Source organism: Eubalaena glacialis, chromosome 11, assembly GCF_028564815.1.
Source record: "Eubalaena glacialis isolate mEubGla1 chromosome 11, mEubGla1.1.hap2.+ XY, whole genome shotgun sequence".
NCBI lineage: Eukaryota > Metazoa > Chordata > Mammalia > Artiodactyla > Balaenidae > Eubalaena > Eubalaena glacialis.
Window position 1 is genome coordinate 59887614 of NC_083726.1, and position 20607 is coordinate 59908220.

A 20607-nucleotide genomic window follows, 5' to 3' on the forward strand; every position below is an offset into this window, starting at 1 on the left:
GGAGTTGGGGCCTCACATAACCAGTTTCCCTTAAGAGGGGACCTGCTGCCTCTGACCTCAGGACAATGGAGGCACATCCACCCTGGGGCAGACCCTTTATTTCTCATCATCTCTCATAATGGAGACTCACCTAAGGACAGAGAATTCCAAAGAGGTGATAACCTGGAATTCATTTCTCTTGGGGTTTGGAGGGCACAAAACAAATTTTGTTTGTTTTGCATTAGTGAATTTGTCTTAATTTTTCCACCGAAAATAACAGTTACATTTCTTCACATGCCCGCATTCATGACAAATGATTTTGATCCCTGGGCTGGAAGTGGGGGATTTCCAGGAGGGTCCTCTGGGCTGAGTCCTCCTTCCTTCTTTCCTCTGCTCAGACCACCCAGGTGAGCCACTTCTCAGCACTAACATCACCACTGTGGTTTTTCCCATCCTTGGCATCTTCACCCATTAGGGCTGAGGGAGAGAGAGAGGGAGCCACCAGGGCTGTCTGAAGTGACAAAGCTTCAGGTTGGACTTGAATTTCTTGCATCTAGGCAAATTGGCGTGGTGATGCATCCACCTATACAAGTTATAGAGTGGCTCACCCAGGGGCTGTGCATCTGTCGCCGACAGCAGAAGGGAGGAGAGCTCTTCTCAACAGGCTCCAGCAGATTGGGGCTCAGAGGACCAGCCTCTCCTGCTATCTCCTGAGCCCGATTCTTCTTGGCCATCACCTCTCCCCTCTGCTATGGCGGCTATCACGGACCTCTCCTTTATGTACCGCTGGTTCAAGAACTGCAATCTGGTCCTCAACCTCTCGGAAAAGTATGTCTTCATCACGGGCTGTGACTCGGGATTTGGGAACCTCCTGGCCATGCAGCTGGTTGATCGGGGCATGCGGGTGCTGGCTGCTTGCTTCACTGAGGAGGGGTCCAGAAGCTTCAGCAGGATACCTCCTACCAGCTGCAGATCACTCTATTGGATGTCACCAAGACTGAGAGCATCAAAGCAGCAGCCCAGTGGGTGAGGGACCAAGTGGGCGAGCAAGGTAGGACGAATTGCATTCTTTGGCTTTCTCAGTTTATCCTTCTTTTTCTCTCTTTCTCCCACAGGTATCTGACAGTTATCGGGGACCCTGTTGTTCAGATGGGATGGGAGAGGTGATGTAGAGAAAGGGGCCGGGCCTGTAGCTCAGTGGGATTGGACCTGTTGCAGGATTTGGACTGTCCACATCAAGAGGTGATTTCCCAAGGAAGTTTTCTTTCCCAGAAACTCAGAGGGTTGGCAGGGTTTGGGGGAGATTGCACTAGCAGGTCAGGGAGGGAATATGCGTTCCATCTGTCCGAACGTTTAAAGATGGAGTTGCCTCACTGGGACTTTGGTAATCCTAACTATCAGCTCCTAAAAAAATGTGAGCACGTTTCTTGTCGGGATCAGGCTAGGGGGAGGAGAGAGGGAACATGAGGTTGGACTCCCCGAGTGGGGACGTTTGTTCTCCTTGACTGTGTGAGGTTAGACTGCAGGGTGGGGAGCGAGATCTCTCCTCTTCCTCATATCATGATGGATACCGGGTTGACCTAAGGGTAAGTGCCTATGTCAGGGTGGCTGCTCTTATTGGGAAAGGAGGCTGTGGGCTAGGGATGGACTAGGACTGACTGGGGGCCCACCCAGGGATCTTCCCACACGCAAGATGTGGGTGTAGGAATGGCTCAGTTGTAGAAGCAGCAGCCTGGGGGAAGTCCTGACTCCTGAGGGAACTAATCTGGGGTCTGTGCACACGAGTCAGGGCAGAAGAGCTCTGGGGCCCAGAAGGGGCAGACAGTAACTCTTGCTTTATTTTCCTCTTTGGCATTTACCACTATCCAATATTCAATATATTTTACTTATCTTTCTTATTTATTTTCTATTTCTCCTGCTAGAATAAAGCTTCTAGTGGGGCAGGTGTTTTTTCCTTTTATTTATTATATATCCTTAGTGCTTAGAACAGTGTCTGGCATCTAGTAAGGTGCTCAATAAATATTTGTCAAATGAACTAAGTTATGAATAATTCAGCAAGAGTCAGTTTCTTTCTTCAACAGGCTGCCTCCGTCCAGTGCCCTACATTCAGCTTTGAACCACTTGTGTTAATGACTCACTGGGTATATTTGTTTCCTATTGCTGCTGTAATAAATGCACACAAACTCAGGGGCTTAAAAGAGCACAAATTTATTATCTTGTAGTTCTGGAAGTCAGAAGTCCAAAATGGGTCTCACTGGACTAAAATCAAAGTGTTAACAGAGCTCTAGGGAAGATTGCATTTCATTGCCTTTTCCAACTTCTAAAGTCTACCTGCATTCCTTGGCTCATGACCTTCTTCATCTTCAAGGCCAGCAAGGTTGGGCTGAGTCCTTTTCATGCTGCCATCTCTCTGGTTCTCTGTCTTCTGGCTCCCTCTCCACTTAGAAGGACCTTTGTGATTATATTGGGCTCGCCAAGCTAATCCACGATAATTTCCCCATTTTAAGGTCAGTTAAGCAATTTAAGTTTCATCTGCTACCTTAATTCCTCTTTCCCACGTAATCCACCATATTCACAGGTTCCAGGGATTAGTATGGGGACATCTCTGGGGGGGGCCTTTGGGCAACATCTTTGGTCTAAGAAGCACTGGAAAATGGGAGGAAGGGATACTTGCATGCTTTCTTTTTGCCCCTCAGAGTCTCTGGACCATGACAAGTTGGCATGGCCCTAAAGCTGTTCACACTGTTTTGAAAGTTCTCTAGCTCTCTTTGCAAAAAAAAAAAAAAAAAATTAAGGTTGTCCTGGTTTGCCAGCAAGCAGAGCTATTTACCGGGGATGATCAGAGGTAGCAGCGAGTGTGTGTCCCTTCTCCACAGGCAGAGACCACTTGGGTTTTACAGTCTTTGGGTCTCAGGAGCTCGTTTCTTCCACTGTAAGACAGGAGTCTCCCCTAGCTGGGAAGGCTCTGAGTCCTGCCAGCCGGTTGGTCTCCTGGGGTCTCTACTTGGAGGAAGGCAGGAAGATAGGATGAGGACACAGCTTGTGTGGGGACCCCAGGCCTAGGGGAAGGGGTGAACCATGATTGGTGTTTACATCCAGACCTGCCCATGTATGTGTGGAAGAGTATCTTGAGGCTACAGAGGCCAAGGTGGGGTAGTGAGATAAGGGGAGGGAAAGGGAAGGAACCCCAAGCCCCTCCCCCAAGTGGAATTTTACTTGGAAACTCAATATGTAAGACAAATGAAAATTGAGGTTGTCCTACACCTCCCTTCCTTATCAGGTTCTGGGGTTCAGCCTGAAAGCTCTCAGGACTGCAAACCACAGGCTGGAAACAACTGTCCTAATCCAGTCAACAATGAACCTGAGGCCCAGGGAAAGGAAGTGACTTGTCCAAGGTTGGAGGTAGAACCAGGACTAGAACTTGAGGCTCTTCAAGCCTGGTCCCTGCAGAGCTGAATGGCAATATCTAGCAATATTTCTCTCCATTTATACCAACTCAATTTAAATATCTCAAAGGGAGCCCTTTTCACATTTTTCCAAAATTATTTTATTTAAATGTCTTCCGTATTTGTTTATAAGTCTTATTTATTTCTTCTCTGGTTTCTGAGATCATTGAGGAATAAGACCATGTTTTGTTCATTTAATGTCTCTAGCACCTTCCTCTGTAACTGACAGATGCATGAAATGAATGAATGTGTGAATGGATGAATGAATGAATGAATGAATGAATGAACAGAGTAATTTTGGTAATGTGTGAAATGGAGTTGGTTTCTTATACTCAGGTGAACAGAGAGGGGGAAGCATGATAGGGGAAGGAATTGAAACATTAATTCACTGGTATGAAAATGAGATCTCTTTTCCCAGAGCCAATAGCTTAGATGCTATTAGCTAAAGCCTGGATTGTAGCTGGTACAGTGTCCAGCTAGCTGGCAGACTGTGTGAATCAGAAAAACTGCCCCTGTAGGGAAAACCCATTAGTAAAAGGCCCATGTTCCTTTGGGCTGTCATAGCTCCCCACCCCACGCTGCCAGACTGGCTGTCTTGTGCCTTGTAACATGCTCAACCATCCTCAGCAGCCCTGAGCTGGGGGGTCGTGGACCCTGGTGCTTTTCCAGAGACACTGCTGATTTTAGTCTGGTTCTCCCTCCCTCCACTGCGCCCCCAGGCCTCTGGGCCCTGGTGAACAATGCTGGTGTAGGCCTGCCCAGTGGTCCCAATGAATGGCTGACCAAGGAAGACTTTGTGAAGGTGATCAACGTGAACCTGGTGGGACTGATCGAAGTGACTCTCCATATGCTGCCCATGGTCAAGAAAGCCCGGGGCAGGGTCGTCAACATGTCCAGCTCTGGTGGCCGTGTGGCTATCATTGGTGGCGGCTACTGTGTCTCCAAGTTTGGCATCGAGGCCTTCTCTGACAGCATCAGGTGACTGGGCCCAGGTGCCAAACCATTCAGGGTAGGAGTTCTGGGGGTTTCACCTCAGGAAGAGAGGGCTGGGTGGGGGCACCCTGTGGGCAGGCAAGGTCTGGAGGGAAGATGCTAAAACAGTAGCAGGAGGAAGGCTAGACCTATAGGGGCCTTCCTCAGGGACCCAGAGAAGAGGGATGAGAAGAGGTGGGATGGTGATGAGCAGCCTTCCCTTGAGCTGTCTCAGAATAAGCAACACGCTGCTTGGGCCTGTGGGAGTAGGAGGGAGAGTCCCCCAAACAGACGGAGAGGTCTGGGGGCAGATGTGCTGTGGGCAACCCTCCGAGAAGGATGCAAGCCTTGCGTAGACCCCTTCACTCCTTTGCCACCTAGGTGTTGGGGGTGGGGCTGAGTGGGAGGGACCTGGTCGGAGCAAGGCTTTGGTCTAGACTCCTCCCGGCTAGGCTGGCCTAATGTGAATTGTCCAGAGACAGACTTGGGAAAGGGCTTATTTGCATGAAAGCAGTGCTGGGCCTGGTGCAGGGGTGGGGGGCACACCTCCAGGTTCCTGATCTCTGGAGATCAGCTCCTCTAGAGGTGTCAGAGGTGACTTTCCCTGATGATCCTTTGTCATCGTGGAGTCCCAGACTGAGTCCAGCTCTTCTTTCCTAGGCGTGAGCTCCACTACTTCGGGGTGAAAGTCAGCATCATTGAGCCGGGGAACTACCGGACATCCATTCTGGGCGAGAAGAACATGGAGGGCATTGAGAAGAGCATGTGCAAGCTGTGGGAGCGGCTGCCTCAGGAGACCCGCGAGAGCTATGGAGAGGAGTACTTCCATACCTGTGAGTTCCCCAGGAGAGGAAGGGATCTCTGAGAGGGATAGAGAGGTCTTGGGGGTCACTGACCCACTTTCATTTTACAGATGATGGGATGGAGGCTCAGACGGGTTATGAGCCCAAGGCCACACAGCTGGTGGCAGAGCTGGGATTTGAGAACTGCTGGGGGAGTGACAAAACCATAGCTGCAGGGAGATGGGGGTGTTAGGAGAGTTGCTGCCCACCCACCCCTGGCACCTGCCTTCCCCCCAAACACCCGTATGCAGGTGAATCAGGTGAAAATGCACTGCCATGAGTACAGAGAAGTTATTAAGAGCACAGCTACTTGAGCCAGACTGCCTGGGTTTGAAGCCTGGCTCTGCCACTTACGGGCTAGGAGACTTTGAGAATGTTACCTAGTCGCCTTAAGCCTCAGTCTTCTCATCTATAAAATGGAGTTAATGATAGTGCCTACCTCACAGGGCTGCTGTGAGGATTAATATCTGTGAAGTATCTCGCATGCACTAAGTGCTTGTCAAATCAGTAAAGAGGAAAATCACACGAATGTTTAAAAGGAAGGGGCTCTGGGAGCTCTCTTTCTCCCTGGCCTAAGGGTCTCCTGTGAATCTCAGGTGTTTCTGGAGAGTAGAGGAGGGACATCACAGCTGTTTACTATACTGTCCCAAACTCACAGTTTGGGGAATTCTTCCAGTTTGAGGGATGCACGGAGCCCCAACCATTGGGGAACAAGAGGAGGGGTGGCCTGCAGGTGCAGCGGAGGAGGGATTGGCCAAAAGACCTGGTGGAGTACCTCGTGGTAGGAGAGAGAGGCCTACTCTGAGGACCAGGAGCCCCCACATTCACTCAGAGCATCTAATCCCAAAGCCAAGCCAGTTGGTTTCAGGAGAGGATCATCCACAAGATTTCCTGCTTCTCTCCATTTCTCCCCTCCAAGTGCCTGGAGGGGAAACAGCCCCTCAGGGCCACCCTTGGAGCTGCCCTTGTGTGGGACAGAAAGGTGGGGCTGGCATTTGCTGGCTCAGGAGGTTCCCTTGGTCCAGAGTGAAGCAGCTGGCTCTCAGCCCTGTCCTGCTCCATTTGGGCCTCAGTGGCCTAGTCATATATTTCCCTAACCCAGATTTTTTTCCCTCTCTTTTACTTGACTTCCATGAACATCCCTGAGAGGCACTTTCCTGTTGTGGTTAAGCTCTTAGACTCTGAAACTAGGCTGCCTGAGTGTAAATTTCATGTCTTCTGCTTGCCTTGGGCCAGTTACTCAGTTTTCTCATCTGTAATGGGTTATAAAAATTAAATGAGTTAATATATAAAAAGTGCTTAGAATATTATCTGCTTCCTGGTAGGAACAATTTGATTTAAAAGTTTGTTGTTTTTATCTATTTACCAGTGTAATAGAGAAAAAGAGCATGGCCTCCTTTTCTCTGTTACATTGGTACCTGCAAGCTGTAAGTTCTTGTGTTGCAAAGAGATATTCTTAACTAACAATCATCCAAAATCCAAAGTGATGAATTTTAAACATATACCCAGAAACTCTGAATGGGCTAAATATAATCACTCAATCAAATTAATGGCAGGTATCTAACTGTCTGGGGGGGAGGGGTGGTTATTTTAGTGACACGCTCTCCTGGACCTCATACATCCACAGAGTAAAAAGCCAAGACACCATAACTTAAAAACCATAACAGCCATTTATTCACTTAATACACATTTTATTGAGAGCCTACCACATGCCAGGCACTGGGTAGGGCCAGGGGTGAGAGTGGACAAAGCAGCAGGGCACACAGCCTGCAGCTTAAGGCCCAGTGGAGGAGATAGATCTTAATAACAACACACACATTTAGTGACAAATGTGGATAATTACCATGGGGAGAAACACAAGGCCATGAAAAAAAGAATAGGGTTGGGAGTGGGGCCCCAGTTTAGATTATGGTGTAAGGAGGGCTTCTCTGAGTTGACTTTGGGGAAGAATAAGTTAGGCATTGTTGGAAAGTGGATAGGCAAGAAAGTTTTTTCAGGAAGGCCCTGAGGCAGGAAACTCTTTAGAGGAACTTTAAAGATACCAGAGGGTGGGGAGCAGTGCAGTGGAGCAGGGGGACCCAGGATAAATTAGAGCATCAAAGCACACTGAGGATTAAGGATGTGATCTGATTTGTGATTGGGAAAGACTGCTGTCGTTGCTGCAGTATTCCAGGCTAGACATGTCGGTGGTTTGGGCTACAGAGAAGTAGAGGAGATGGAAAGAAGTTGATAGATGCCCGGTGTGTATTAGGCCTCCTGGTACTGGGAGGGAGAGAAAGCCATCCAGGACAAGTGCTAGGTTTAGTTCAAGAAAACTGATGGGTGGAGACATCATTCATTCATTGATTTAGGGAAAAGTCAGGGAGAAGTATTTGGAGAAGTATTCCTTGGGGAAAGTAATCTTTCAGTTCTGGACATATTAGAATTCTGTGAGGAGAAAAAAAAAGTCCTGAGGATCAGTTACGGCTTTCTCAGTTACAAGTGACAGAAAATCCAACCCAAATCATTTAAGCAGAAAAGGAATTTCTTGATGCTTATTACTAAAAAGTATAAGGATATGGGCTTCAGGCACTGCCTGATCCAGTCCGCAAATGATGTTCTTAGGACCTGCTTTCACCCTATTTCTTTTTTTTTTTTTTCAGTACTTATAGATTTATTCAGGCCTGTTAGAGGTCTTAAAGTAACCAGGAATTGCAATAAATATTTGAACAGAGGGCTGGATGTTTCAAATGCTAAATAACTCAATAGAATTAGAGCTAATACACCAGCTGTGTTAATCCATGTGACTGCCCTTTGTCTTGTGCTCACTCAGCTGACACTTGTCCTTTACAATCCAGCCATGGTAAACCCTTCACTAGCTGAGGAAAGCTCTATTTTCATTTCAAATCACCCTATTTCTTGGCTCTGCTTCTTCTGTACTGGCTTCAGGCTTACAGCTCTCTCCCCTTTGGGGTGGTCACATGGCTGCAGCATCTCCTCATCTCCTCCCAGGATAGTCCTTTCCAGTAGCTCCCCCAAACGGTCTAAGATTTACTCTGACTTGGTGGGCCAATGATGGCAGGAACAGAGGGAATTGCAGGATGTACTCAACCCTGAGCCCATCACTGTACCCAGGGAAATGTGAAGCTCTGATTGGCTCAGGCTGGGTCATGCACTCTACCTAGACCAAAGGACTCAGAATGGAAGAGGCATGGATTCCCAGAGAGAAATCTGTAGTTGTTGCTATAAACAAGGGGAATAGCTGTTTGGGGGTTGGGGGGAGGATAATATATATTCCCTGTGAGTTTCCCCTAAAACTCTCAGTTAGCAAAGAATGATCCAAATTATTTATGGGGTCACTATGAGGCTGGGGTGAAACACAGATTCAGCCAGCATCTGGAAACCTCACAAAGGCGTTTTCTAAGTAGCTCGATGCAGGCAGAAGCTGTAGAGTCTTCAGTGAGGTCCATAAAAGAATGTGTAGAAAGGCAAACTTCCTCTGAAAACCACTGCTGAAAAGCTGATGTTCTTCAGAAGAAGAGTAAGGGTTGGGTTATAAAATATTATAGGCTGATTCGTCTGTAGTTCTCTCCATGATTTCAGAGGAAAATTTTTACGCAGGCATTTGACTACTTTTAGATAAAAAATTTTCCGAGTGATCATACTCTAATTTTTACTTCAGTTTTACTAGTGTTTACTGGGATACACAGATGAGACAAAATCTCTAGGAATCTAGAAGGGGAGGTCTGAAAGCAAGTATAACGCCACACAAATTGTGCAACAATGGACATGCATACAAAACAAAACAACAGTACAGGGACTTAATTCTGCTGTCACAGAAGCCGTCACAGAGGTGCCCATTGGTGTCCTAGTGAGTTCTGAAGAATAAATAGGAGCTCACCAAAAGGGAAAAAGATGGCAAATGTTTCACAGAGGGAAGAGCATGCGCAACAGTTTGGAGACCTGGCATAGCACTTGCGTGCTTTCGAAGGTGGTGTGGATGCAAGGTATAGACGACAGTAGTCCCTCTAACCATGTTACACAGCTCTCTAAACTTCAGTCTCTCCACGATAAAGTATAATAATTCCTCTCTTGTGGGCTGTTAGGAGAATTAAACAAGAATGTAAAGTACTCAGCTCAGCCATATAATAAGGGCTCAACAATCTTAGCCATCGTTGTTATGACTAGTCTGGCCTGAGTGTAAAGTGTAAAGGGGTGGGGGTGGGGATGAAGCTGGGAGACATTACGAGTCAGATAGTAGAAGACTTTGATGGCTCCAATAAGAAGTGTTGCTCTAAAAAAAAAGAAAAGAAAAGAAAAACGAAGAAGTGTGGCTCTCATCCTGAAGGACTTTGCAGAGCCTTTTATTAAATGGCTCTGAAATGACCTGATCAGATTTGTGTGCCGTGGGAAGGATGAGGGTGGAGACGTGAGATGAGCTGGGAGGCCGCCTCAGAAACCCAGTGAAGGACTGACAAAGGCATGAAGTGAAAGGTCTTGGTCATTGTGGGAAATATGTATGTATGTGGGGTAGTGTTTGGGGGGGCGTGGGTGCTGTGGAGACAGACTGAAGAAATACTTAGGAGTGGTCACAAGCACCACTGGACACGAACTCCAGCAAGCTGTTATGACCAATCAAACAGGCCCCTGGCTTGTGAATCCGGGAACAGGCCAGGTATCTTGGAGTGACTTTTAGCTATCCTCAAAATAGAACCATATTGGAAATGTCTAGTTAATAGCAACCTAACCTAGGCACATTCCCGAGGAAGCAGCACACAGAGTCACTGGGATAAGCATGTGAACAGGACACAGTGCTCTGGTCCTCACAGAGCACAGCCTGGCTTGTTAGCACACTTTGCAGCAACACAGCCACCTGCCAAGTTTCTTTCTTTATCTCAATCCTGCCAGGGAAGCCACCAAAAATTCCCCTTTTAGTCCCCTTTCTTCCTAGGGAGGGACTAGGACCGTTGGGTCCATATTGAGTGCCAAAGCCTAGTGCCTGCTATTTTATAGACTTTATTTTGCTAAATTCTCACAATAGCACAAACGTTTCCTGGATGCCCAAATGCAAAGCCTGAGTTCTTCCTCACTGTCCAGGAGACTGACAGGGGCTAAAGGGTACCCCTGTCTCCCTCAATCCATGTCTAGCTGGGTGCCCAGCACAAAGCAGGAGCGCAATAAATATTTGAGAGAACGTGGAAAGGATGTGCCTTAGACTATTTCAGAGTCTCAGGCAGCTTATTCCACCCCACTGCCGGTGTGGGTCCTCCCATCTTTCAGAGCCTAGTTCCAAAGCCATCTCATCCCATCAGCTTGCCTCATCCTCATCAGCCCACACAGCCTTCCCTGCCTCTGAGGGAGCCGTAACCCCGAGCTTCATGAAAGAGTCCTTTGACACTCGCCTCCCCGCCTGGAACCTGATGGTGGTGGACTCTGTGTCAGACCCAAGGACGGAGCACAGAGTGTCGGATTCCTAAGATGTTATTGCTCTATAGACAGTCTGGCTTTAAGTCAGTGTGGCTCTTTTTGGGACCCCCAAAATGTAGTTTGCCTCTTTTCACTGCAGTAGTTTTCTCTTTAAGAAACAGAAAGGGAGTTCCTCGGAGTCGGAGAGTGGGGTAAAGCATACTTGAACGACACTGTTCTGCCCTCATCAACTGCCCACCAGTATCCTGCACAGAAGGGGTGACTTCTCTGCCTTCCTGGACCATCCCCAAAGTCAGGCTAGCTTTTGCTCCCTCTTTGTTTTCAAGTTCTAATCCCTTATCACGAAGTCTGACTCTCAGGCACCACTTCCTCCTGAGTCTTTGGGGCGCTCAGTGAAGTATGAGTCCCTCTGAGCTGCCCCCTTCCCAGAGTCCTGGGGTGAGGGTGCAGATCAGGAACCCTGAAGCGTATTGTGTGGCTTGTCTCCTGTGTTGTAAGCTACAGCAGACTTGGACCCATCTCCACACCCGTGTGTACCAGGCTGACGGAACAGCCCCTCACATGTGCTAGAGCCTTACAAGGTACCGGTCTGTGCCTTAGCTCATCTGAGCCCCATAATGACCTTATGACCAAAGCAAAGGCAGTGTCACTATTTTTTAATAACATCTTTTCCCTGCATGCTTTCGTAGAAAATTTGGAAACTCTAGGAAGTCCACAGGAGGAAAAAAAACCCTCCAGCGACTAGGAATTTCACCAGACAGACAGTATTTTTCCTTATTTCCTTCCAATTTTTCTGTGCACATATATTCACCTGTTTTCTATCCTCTTTCCTCCACTGTCTACCCTGCTGTTATTCATCTTTATTATTCTCTAGGGCAGGTATTATTATCCCCATTTTACAGATGATGATAGTTTAAGCTCAAAGTCACACAACTAATAAGTGGCAGAACTGGGCACAGTTCTTCTCATTGCTAGTCTAATGCAATAGTAAGAATTCAATTCACAAGTATTGAATTCTGGAAGAGAAATAAGATTATTTATAGGGTGTTTGTTTAAGGGGCAACCTGGAGCTTGTGAGATCTGCCTGAGATGTGAGATCAGTGGTCTGGTGAAAAAGGAGCTTGGATGGAATTCAGAAGAAACAATCTTTAATGAAGAATAATAGGGCCTTTGATTTTTCCCCCTCTTGTACCCTCAAACAGATACTGACAAGTTAAAGAACACAATGCAGCTGGCAGAGCCAAGGATCAGCCAAGTCACCAACAGCATGGAGCATGCTATTGTTTCCTGGAACCCCCGCATCCGCTACAACCCTGGTCTGGATGTCAAACTCCTCTACCTCCCCTTGGCTAAGTTTCCCACCCCTGTGACAGATTTCATCCTGAGGCGGTACCTTCCAAGGCCAGCAGACAGTGTCTGAGCTGGGGAAGCCCAAGGGGTTGTCAGTGGAGTGTGGAGGAGGGGGGCGGGAGAAGGCACTGTAGGGTCATATGAGGGGGTATCAGATGTTCTGGGGACACCTTGCTTGGCTGACACCCTACCTGCTGCTGGTGAATTTATGGATAACTTCTAACAGAAGGTGAATGCCTCTTCCCACTCACTGGGGCCTCACAGAAACCTGAGGTGGCCTTTACAGGTTCAAAGACCTGCAGCCTGGCCCCAAGAACATCTGTCACCCAATCAGGATATGGCTTTTTCTTGACCTGGAGGAGTCAAGGAGAGGAAAACTAGTTCCTGCTGAATCATGAGCCTCCCTCAGTTATCACTACCACTGGGAAATTTTGTGGGATAATGTAGCCCACAGGAGAACTCAACCACTTTCCTCTTGTGTCTCTAAATATGCATTAACCCTATTCACATAAACCATTATTTGAAGTATGTAATAGGACAACCAGGGAGTGCAAGATTATATCATGCAAGAGTTTATCATAGTATTTTCTCTCTCTTTTATGGATTTCTGTATCCATAGGTGATTGGGACTCACATGAAGTAACATTCATTTGTTTAATCACCATTGATTAATTCTTCAAATATTTACTGAGTGCCTACTATAGACGAGGCACTGTGTAGGTGCTGGAAGCATACAAATATGATTAAATCATGGTCTTGGTTTTTCACTCTTTATTTCGTGGTTTTGTTTTTGTATTTTAGCACAATATCTAGTAGCAGAGACAGGATAGCGATAGAAGAAAGAGAAATCAGAAAATCAAATTTTTGGAGCTACAAGGAACACTAGAGGTTATCTAATTCAGTAGTTCCCCAACTTGGCTGTATATCATAATCACCTGGTTAATTAAAATACAGATTCCTGGGCTTTGGTGTTAGAAAATCTGATTCATTAGCCTTGGGTGGGGCCCAGAAATCTGTATTTGCAAAAAGGACCTAGATGATTCTGATGCATCTGGGCACTTGGAAACTGCTGATAGTTCCATAGGTGTAACTAATGCCCAGAGGAGGAAGTGACTTACGGGAGGTCCCCTAGCGTCACAGCCTTGACAGAGCTCAGGTGTTTAGATTCCCAGACTAAGATTTTAGTTACAGGAGAATAAATTCCCGAAATTAGTAACGTTGTCAAAGAAGTCATGAAACGAAATTATTATTCTTTAAAAATCCTTAAACTTCTGAGCCATATGAAGTTCTAGTGAAAAGACTTTTGATCCTGATGAGTGATCACGTAATAAAGGTCAAATGTGAATTTTTAAAATTAAAATGTCTTTAGCTGGTGTCTCTTCAACATCCAGCTGAACTTGAAAATAACTAAATGTAACTTAATCACATCTGCCAAAGACCCCTTTTCCAAGGAAGGTAACATTCACAGGTTCTAGGGATTAGGGTGTGGACGTATTTTTTGGAGGGCCACCATACAACCCACTAAGTCTGTTATTTGCATCACATCTATTCCTGGCACCAAATTCTCTGTATCAGGTAGCAGCAAGTAACAGAAAAGTCAACTCACATTGGTTTAAACAACAAAGAAAGAGTTAGGGCAGGACCCCATAGCTAAATGATAACTGCATCATCTTTCTGCTTCTTTGCTCTGGCATCCACAGTTTAGTCTTTACCCTAAATCCAATTACCATTATTGTTGTGGCATGACTGCCAGTGGCAATGGGAACTCTGTGCTTCCTCATTCACAACTTATAAGAAAAGAAAGAGCCTGTCTTTCCATGACGCTAAAGATTTAGGAAGTTTCTTTCCCAGAGCCCTCACCGAGGCTTTCCTGAAATCTCATTGACCCAGGGACTTCACTGGTGGCACAGTGGTTAAGAATCCTCCTGCCAGGGCTTCCCTGGTGGCGCAGTGGTTGAGAGTCTGCCTGCCAATGCAGGGGACGCGGGTTCGAGCCCTGGTCTGGGAGGATCCCACGTGCTGCGGAGCAACTAGGCCCGTGAGCCACAATTACTGAGCCTGCGCGTCTGGAGCCTGTGCTCCGCAACAAAAGACGCCGCGATAGTGAGAGGCCTGCGCACCGCGATGAAGAGTGGCCCCCGCTTGCCGCAACTGGAGAAAGACCTCGCACAGAAACGAAGACCCAACACAGCCATAGATAAATAAATTAATTAATTAAAAAAAAAAAAAAAAAAAAAAGAATCCTCCTGCCAATGCAGGCGACAGAGGTTCGAGCCCTGGTCTGGGACATGCCACAGAGCAACTAAGCCTGTGCACCACAACTGCAGAGCCTGTGCTCTAGAGCCCATGAGCCACAACTGAGCCCTCGTGCCACAACTACTGAAGCCCCTGCGCCTAGAGCCTGTGCTCCGCAACAAGAGAAGCCACCTCAATGGGAAGCCCGTGCACCCCAACGAAGAGTAGCCCCCGCTCGCCGCAACTAGAGAAAGCCTGCACATTGCAATGAAGACCCAACGATGAAGACCCAACGCAGCCAAAAATAAATAAATAAATAAATTTATATTTTAAAAAAAATCACATTGACCCAAATGAGACCTGGATGGCTTAGGTTTGTCCATCTGTGGACCAGTCACTGACAAGAGGGTAAATTGTCACGAATTGTTTAGATTAATCACGAGACAGAATGGGAATGTTGGGGAGACAGTCACAGTGCCTATTGCCCTGGAAAATTCAAACCTCAGACTCCATGCTATTGAGAAGGTTAAATCTAGGTCAAAAATAAATTTTCTTTGTTGAAGACACAAAAATTTACTAGGGGGAGTAGCCATACTACCTATAGCTAGGTAATATTTTGAGATATTAATTTACACATTTTCATTGCTCCTTGGTTTCTTATTTCCCCCTTCCCCACTCAAGTAGGGAGCCAATTTGGTACTTCTTTACCTAGGGTGATATATCTAATGGAATAGAATAAATACATTTCTTGTACTTTCTCCAGATTTAGTTTCCCTCAACCTTAATATGTTTAGAGAAATTATAGGATTTAGGGAAAGAAGCAAAAGGGAATGTGTCTTGTGGGTTTATACAATGTCTCAGAGAAGCAGGGCCTTTCCCCTAAGACTAGGAGATTCACTCTGGTGAATTCTGATGAGGGAAGACCAGGGTTCACTTTTTGGTAGTATGTTGGGGAAGTGGCAAGACTCAAGAGAGTCCCAGCTGCATTGTGTGTTTAGGCACATGAGACTCTGGGTGACCTCACAGAAGACACATGTGTCCCACCATGGCAGGAAGGCAGTAGAGATTCACCAGATATAAAGGGCATGTAGGGACTTCCCTGGTGGCGCAGTGGTTAAGAATCCATCTGCCAATGCAGAGGACACAGGTTCGATCCCTGGTCCGGGATGATCCCACACGCTGCAGAGCAAGTAAGCCCGTGTGCCACAACTACTGAGCCTGCGCTCTAGACCACGAGCCACAACTACTGAGCCTGTGTGCCACAACTACTGAAGCCCACGCACCTAGAGCCCATGCTGTCTAACAAGAGAAGCCACTGCAATGAGAAGCACGCACACCACAACCAAGAGTAACCCCTGCTCGCCACAACTAGAGAAAGCCCGCCCACAACAATGAAGACCCAACACAGCCAAAAAAAAAGGCACTCTGCTTACTTATATTAAAAAAAAAAAAAAGGCATGTAGACTGGAACAACAAACATTTTTTAAAAAATTTTCTTTTATTTATTTATTTTGGCTGCGTTGGGGCTTCGTTGCTGCGTGTGGTCTTTCTCTAGTTGCAGCGAGCCGGGGCTACTCTTCATTGCAGTGCGAGGGCTTATTGCGGTGGCTTCTCTTGTTGCAGAGCACGGGCTCTAGGCACGTGGGCTCAGTAGTTGTGGCTCACGGGCTCTAGAGCCCAGGCTCAGTAGTTGTAGTGCACCGGCTTAGTTGCTCCGCAGCATGTGGGATCTTCCCAGACCAGGGCTCGAACCCGTGTCCCTGCATTGGCAGGTGGATTCTTAACCACTGTGCCAGCAGGGAAGTCCTGGCACAACAGACATTTAAGAGGTAACCTATGCAGATAGAAGACTTAGTTTTTTGTTCTGAGGGTTATTCCCCAACCCCATCATTAATAGTTGAGGTAGTTTTGAATTTGTGGACTGAAATTTATAAGTGCTAGAATTTTACATTTTAGTTTATTTCATATTAGGATCACAACTTTTCTTATATAGCTTTTGTATTTTCCTAGAGTTTTAAATTGACTTTCCTTTTCTTATTCACTTATCCAGCCTCTTAATCAAATTATTTCCACATTTTTTCTTAAAGCAGAGGAGTAATGTGATCTGATTTAAATTTTTTAAAGATCACTGTAAGGGCTCTTTGGAGACTGAAATGAGGGGGCAGTGGTAGAAGCAAGGATACCCTCCAGGGAGACCATTGCATAATCCAAGCAAGAAATTATTGTTACCCTAGGTTAAAATAGTGGAGTGAGGATGATGAGAATGGATGAAATCAGTGTATAATTTGTGGTAGAACCATTGAAGGATTTTAATCAGTTAGTCTGAATAAATTCAAGAAGAATTTACTGTGCTCTTACTGTGTTCTGGGCATAGTTCTAAATGCCAGAGTTATAGTGGTGGACAAAACAGACAGAGCCCTTGCCCTCAAAGAGTTTCTATTCTGATGGGGGGAGGAGTTGGGGAATAGACATATAAAGAAATGAATGAAATAATTTTATATACTGATAAATGTCATGGAAAAGAGAAAATATAGTAATGTAATTAATAGAAGACCAGGGAGGCTGCTTACCTTTTGAAACAACCATTGTTATTGAGGCAAAATTTATATATAACAAAATGCATCCTTTAAATTGTAAAGTTTGATGAGTTTTGACATATGAATATACCTGTGCATCTACCATTAGTCAATAGATAGAACATTTCTCTCATCCTAGAAATTTCGCTGGTGCCCCTTTGCAGTTCATCCTCCCTCTCCTCTGCCCTGGCTCCAGATAACCACTGACATGCTTGCTGTCACTATAGATTCTTTTTGAGGCTACTTACTTTTAAAGAAGATAATTTTGCTGCCATTGAGGAATGAGTTGGAATGAACTGGACTGGAGGGGTACAAGAGGAGCAAGACTAGAGATGATGAGAGAAATGTAACAACAAAATCATAGAAATAATAATAATTAGCATTTATTGGACATTTACTCTGTCCCAAGCACTGTGTCTTCCATATATTATCCATTTAATTTTTATTTAATCCCTGCAACAAGCCCTGTGGTTTTATCCCTATTTTATAAAGGAGGAAACCAAGACTCAGAAAGTTAAGAGATTTGTACAAGATTACATAGCTGATGGGGTTTCCCTGGTGGCACAGTGGTTAAGAATCTGCCTGCCAATGCAGGGGACACGGGTTCGAGCCCTGGTCCGGGAAGATCCCACACGCTGCAGAGCACCTAAGCCCGTGCACCACAACTACTGAGACTGCGTTCTAGAGCCCGCGAGCCACAACTACTGAAGCCGGTGCACCTAGAGCCTGTGCTCCGCAACAAGAGAAGCCACCGCAATGAGAAACCCACGCACCTCAACGGAGAGTAACCCCCACTAGCCACCCCTGCTTGCTGCAACTAAAAAGAAAACCTGCGCACAGCAACGAAGACCCAACGCAGCCAGAAATTAATTAATTAATTAATTAATTTTAGAAAAAAATTACATAGCTAATAAATGGCAGAGAGGATTCCAGTTCCTGCGGTTCACCACACACTACAATAGCAAACACTTACATAGTGCTTACTGCATACCAGGCACTGTTCTAAGCACTTTAATATTCACAACAACCTTGAAAGAAGGATATTATTATTCAGTTTTAATGAGGAAGAAACTGAGACTCAGAGAGGGTAATTACATACCTTAAAAGTAACTGGCAGAGCAGGTCTTTCTATTTCTGAATCCTACTCTTTGGGCATGTGCTTAATTTCACCCTGGGGAGCATCTCCGTACACACACATTTGTAGCAGGGTTTTCTGGCCAGCAGCTGTGATGTGGCTTGCTTCTGTTTCCATGAACCTTCTGAACCTCTTCTAGCCAGACTTGCATGGGCCTCTCTTCCAGCTCTTTCCCCATGAAAGGAGGGGAGCCTCTGTCCTCCATGGCCTCCTTTTCTCCTATGGGGCATGCCTGCCTTTCCCCTGAGCCTCAGCTGTCTGATCTCCTATCAACCTCAACTCAGAAGTGATGGGAGGTGGGAGGACAGAGCACCATCCAGAGTAATTGGGGCTTGCTGGTCACTGAACTATTGCCTGGCCAGACTATTTGAGACATTCTTGAGCAACAGCAGTGTAAATACTACATCTGGACCAGAACAAAAAGATACAGAGAATTTTAATGCCAAACTTGAAACAATAACAAAATGTTCCTTTTGGAATTTCTGACAGAGGAACAGGAGGAGTGAGGAATTTTTTTATTGTGTGTGTTTATTTAATAGTCAGGGACAAGTTTCAACCAGGAAATGAATATGAACTGCAAGTAAACAATTTTCAAAGGCAGAATTGAGATTCCACTTAGGAGACATTTCAGAGGGCTTTATAGGTAAGGAGAGAAATGCCAACTCTTCCAAGGTTGCCAGGAAAGGAGAGATCTGAATTTCTCCTTCTACTGAAGGAGGAGGAAAACTCCCCCAGGGGGTTCTTCCATCTTCTGCACTGTTATCTGGGAAGACCAGTGAGGGGGGAGCCACCTCCAAGACAACTACGACTTCATTGTGACATGTGACTCAGGCTTTGGGAACCTGCTGGCCAGGCAGCTGGACCTGTGAGGCTTGAGGGTGCTGGCTGCGTGTCTGATGTGGAAGGGGGTCCAGCAGCTGAGGAACCAAACATCAGACAGGCTGGGGACACCCTGGATGTCACCAAGACAACATTGCTGTAGCCACCCACTGAGTAAAGGAGTGTGTGGGGGACAGAGGTATGACTTAGGTATATTTCTCTTAATTTGAATGTCCTCTTATTCCAAGTAGTGGCCCCATGAGATGACACCAGTCTATTAAATAAGGGAGAGATACTATCAAGTTATAAAATGAGCTCTTAATTATTTACTTTGACAGAAAAGAACAATCATCTGTATCCAAGACAGCAGCTGATTCTACTTAGTCACACTCCACGGCATGTAGCTGTAGGTATATAAACATGCTTCATATAAGTACAAACTATTTAATAACAAGTAATGTTTGTATAGCACTTCACAATTTTACAAAGTTCTTATATATACATTACGCCATGTCCTGTTTAAAGAACGTTGATTTCACCCCAGATCATTTGAATACTTTTAGTGTGGAAAAGCAAGACCCATAGCAGAGGTCTTTGCTCTTAGTTCCTGCACATGCTGGTGCAGTGAGACATGGGAGTTGAAGTCTGGATACCTGCGATAAAATTCTCCACTCTGAGTGACCTTAGGTAAGTCATCTAACCCCTCAGTGATTCAATGTCTTTCCCAGTAAAGTGGGAATAACAATATCTCCCCTCAAGGGGTTCTGGTAAAGCATACATGAGGTAATGTATATAAAAAACTTTGTAAAGGTGAGATGGAGCTAGATGATGGAGCTGGGAAGTCACAGGCCAAGCTAGAGAATCAGTGCCCTGTCTTCTGTGCGACTGGGGAGACTTAGCAGTTTATGGAGAGAGGGGGTTCTTTTCCGACTCTCTCCCAAATTTCCCTTGTTCATCCTGAATCCCCCTAATTTCTTGGACTTTGGACTTCTGTCTGCTGGCAGCGTGCAGCAGATTCCTATCGAGAACTAGAAGAGGAAGGAAACTGTTGACAAGGGGCTACAGGAGTAAATACCTGGGAATAAGTTTCCAAAAGACAGAGGAAGGGAATGAGGTAGAAAACATTTCAAAAGAAAGAAACAACTTGACCTGAGCTTATATGAACCACCTGTAGATTCCAGGGCAACAGTTTTTTTTGTGATGACTGCTTAGTCATGGACACCCCAATGGTCCTGGCTCCAGACTTTTTATAGGAGGGACCTGAGAGAGGCGATTTGGGTGGATTCGGGTACCTGGACACTTGCTGCTTTTTGCATGGCAAGCCTTTTATTTCCCTTCAAATAGTGGTTAAAAATCATAGATATGGAATCAGATTTCCTGGGTTCAAATCCTCATCTGCCTCTTACTAGCTGTATGACCTTGGGCAAATTACTTAATCCCTCTGTGCCTCTTTTTCCTCATATGCAAAAATGGGGATAATAATAGTATCTATTGCATAGGGTTGTAGCAACGATTAAATGTGTTAATATGTGTAATATGTGGGATGAATTGTGAGATTGGGATTGACATATATACATGAATATGTATAAAATAGATAACTAATAAGAACCTGCTGTAGGGCTTCCCTGGTGGTGCAGTGGTTGAGAATCTGCCTGCCAATGCAGGGGACATGGGTTCGAGCCCTGGTCTGGGAAGATCCCACATGCCGCGGAGCAACTAGGCCCGTGAGCCACAACTACTGAGCCTGCGCGTCTGGAGCCTGTGCTCCACAACAAGAGAGGCCGCGATAGTGAGAGGTCCGCGCACCGCGATGAAGAGTGGCCCCCGCTTGCCACAACTAGAGAAAG

General features: G+C 46.0%; 1 protein-coding gene across 1 annotated transcript; it reads left to right on the forward strand.

The window, feature by feature from the left end:
• Positions 1-730: 730 nt before the first annotated feature.
• SDR9C7 (short chain dehydrogenase/reductase family 9C member 7) lies at positions 731-12065 on the forward strand. The gene is given in 5 exon segments (XM_061204769.1): positions 731-911; positions 914-1030; positions 4145-4403; positions 5058-5230; positions 11848-12065. Coding segments are annotated over 5 exon segments (948 nt in total).
• Positions 12066-20607: the final 8542 nt, after the last annotated feature.